The sequence below is a fragment of the Arachis ipaensis genome, chromosome B08 (assembly GCF_000816755.2).
Source record: "Arachis ipaensis cultivar K30076 chromosome B08, Araip1.1, whole genome shotgun sequence".
Classification (NCBI taxonomy): domain Eukaryota; kingdom Viridiplantae; phylum Streptophyta; class Magnoliopsida; order Fabales; family Fabaceae; genus Arachis; species Arachis ipaensis.
In genome coordinates, this window is record NC_029792.2 from 7487402 (window position 1) to 7490458 (window position 3057).

The 3057-nt window shown below is 31.4% G+C and overlaps 2 protein-coding genes across 2 annotated transcripts in view; one reads left to right on the plus strand and one right to left on the minus strand.

Moving 5' to 3' along the window:
* LOC107614557 overlaps positions 1–548 on the plus strand; it is a 3700-nt gene extending 3152 nt beyond the window's left edge. Inside the window, exon 3 of the mRNA XM_016316747.2 lies at positions 119–548. Within this exon, the coding sequence (XP_016172233.1) occupies positions 119–229 (111 nt within the window). The 3' untranslated portion in view covers positions 230–548. The remainder of the gene's footprint in view (positions 1–118) is intronic.
* On the minus strand, positions 939–1957 carry LOC107610339 (cysteine-rich repeat secretory protein 38). Its single transcript, XM_016312399.2, is given in 2 exon segments — positions 939–1254; positions 1256–1957. Coding segments are annotated over 2 exon segments (774 nt in total). The 5' UTR covers positions 1949–1957; the 3' UTR covers positions 939–1173.

The following is a 3057-nucleotide window of genomic DNA, read 5'->3' on the forward strand; positions in this document are numbered from 1 at the left end:
GAATAATTTAATCTTTAATTTAATTTTGGCATCTTTATTATTAGTGTATTAAAAGTGACATTTGTTTTAAAATGAATGTAGTACTAGTGCACTAGTAACTAATGTTTTTGTGTTGCAGTTGCTGAGTCCAAGAAGGCAGTGTTGTGATGTATTGAACTCTAGCGCTAGCAACATAATTGAAATTGGAATTAGAGAATGTAAAGATGATGAATTGATTTACATGCACTGATGATAGATCATATTTGTTGATTAGTATGGATTTGATGTTACATTTGGCCAAGCTAAAGGCTTCAAAGAAACCTTAATATTACTCAAAAATTTGAGATTTCATGTGTAGATGCCGACAGAGCTGCAATTCAAGCTGAAAAAAAATCAGTTAGTCCATTAATCAACCCAAATTTTTACCCACACCGCTTCCTCTGTCCAAAGAAATTCAATCATCATTGAAACCATGAGCAAAACAGAGAGAGATCAAGTGATCAATGAAGAACATATTGTTTTTGTAACGTAATAAATCGTAAAAGGTGATTAGGTGAATACATTGTGTTGGAAATTTGTTGTTCTTCCATTTCATATATTTATTAAAACTTAGTGATTATGAAATGGTGATGGAGATATTTATTAATTAAAAGAAAAATGTTCTTTACACTAATTTCATATAATAATAACGTAAGATTTTTTTTTGGTGTATAATAATAACATAAGATTAGTCAAAATGATAAGTATTTTAAATTATTTTAATTAATTATTAAAATTTATTATTTTTTATTATTATTTAGTCATTAATTTAATTTTTTAATTTAATAATTCAATAATATATTTTATCTCATATTTTTTAATATTAATAATTAATTAATAATAAATTCTAATAAATATTTAACATTTTTTATAAGATATGCATATAACTAAAGAATGACATAAACATATTATTTCTCTGATCACAAAAGGTGTTACACCATCCACGTTGGAATAATAAAAGAATTTCAGTACTTAACAATAAAACAACGTAGAGAAGATAAAAGTACATATATCAGCTAATTTCACACATAAAAAATCAACATTTTCGCAACATACAATTTCTACACTTTAAATATCAATATTCAACTAAAATATCATGTTCATCTCTTTATTAAAAATAATTTCTGACATTTATGACTCTTCATTATTTGATCCTTAGAATGTAACAATTCTAAGCTTTATTGAGAAATGGGTAGATCTCATATCTGATGTTGCAGCTTCCACCAACAACTCTACCACCTTGTTTGCCATGACAGCAACTGGGAAGCTGGCGAATTGCGTCATGAAGACAGTTGTTGCAGTCAACGCTAGAAAGGTCTCTGGTGCACTGAGCCAACCCATAAACTCTCTCACACTCTCCAACCTTCAAGTCTCCGCTAGCATACAGTTTAGGATCCTCAGAAGCCTTAGAAGCAAGCAAACTCAACAACTCCTTAACCACATAGTTGAATGTTGCAGCATCACTCACGTTTTGCACGTTCAACAAATAGAACCTATTAGTGTTATCAACTTGTCCAAAGAAATCTGTGTCCGAGTACTTGACCTCGCAGTTATCGTACCATATCATGGCACCTTTGTTGTACGGACAGAGACTGCGGAGTTCTTTGGCTGCATCGGTGACACAAGTTTTGCAGTCTCCAACGGAGGCGTCGCCGCGGCAGAGGGCGAGGCCGTAGGCTTGTTGGTTCTGGAATTGGCCAAAACCCGTTGAAGGGGTTTTGTAGATGAGTGAGTTGATGAGAATTTTCAGGTTTGATTCGTAGGGGGTGTAGGGTGTGTAGTTTCCAGTGTTGGAACAGAAATGGAACAGAGGAGGGTTGTCATTGGCGGCTCCATGACATGTTTGGACAAGAAGAAGAAGAAGAAGAGTATTGATTAGGAGAATAAGGGTTTTGGGAGTGAAGATTATTGATGATGAGGACGAAGACATGTTTGTCAGTTTGTGTTTAAGTTTTGAAGTAATATTATTTGATGACACGCTCAATTTATAGGGAAATAATCGTCAGTAATTCTATGTTGTGCATGTTTTAAAATTAAAGGTTTGCTTGATGATTACTTTATCAATGCATAAGAAATTGACATAGTTTACCAGTTTGGATGTAGAAGTTTTCAAAAATCTAGTGGCTTAATATGATAGGAATGCTAGATAGAGGGCAACATGTTCTGTTTGGTAGAAATTAAGTTAATTCTTTGATAATGTGCCAAGCGCTTGTGATGATATTTTTAGTTATATTAGTTAACTATTTTTTAAAGGAGACGACTCAGATAAAGACGCTTAAAACATCTTTTTTTAAAGATGTTTTTATGTTGTGTTTTAATTGGTTTCTGTATAATTTATTCAGTGTTCCTCGTCACATATTATTAAGTTCCTCAAAATATTTTCTTTTCAAAAATAATAAAAAACATTTAATTTAGATTAAAACAAAAAAAGTATTAAAAAATTTTATTTTTATAAAAAAAGTCAATAATTTTTTTGTTTACTTTTGTAAACATATTTACTTCTATCTGATTAGAGTGTGGATCCGATTCGATCCAATCTGATCATCTTACAGATCAGATCATATCCTCAAATTACAGATCAGATACGGATAAATACTGTTCATTGTTGCAAAAGAATGCTTCTTTTATTATAAACCATTATTAGATCTTAATTACCATTAAAACAACTTAATTGTCAACAAAGAGATAATACTTATGGTCTCTGAAATTATGTTCGTATTTGAATCCATAGTTGTAAAAATCGAACTGGATCGGCTGGTTCGACCGAAAAATTAGTGAACCGGACTAGAATCGAAGGGTTCGGTTCGATTTACTCTTTGGACCGTTTAAGGAATAAAATTGGTGTGAACCAGTGCAAACCAGTCTAACCGAACTGGTCTGCTTGAAAAAATTTTTAAAATGTCTCTATAAGGTCTCGAACCAAGAACCTTGGAGCAAAAGCAACCTCTACTTGCCACTTAGCCATTACACTTCTAAGTATTATTTTTGACAAATACTAATTATATAGTATACATAAATATCTAATTTAATTTAATTTTT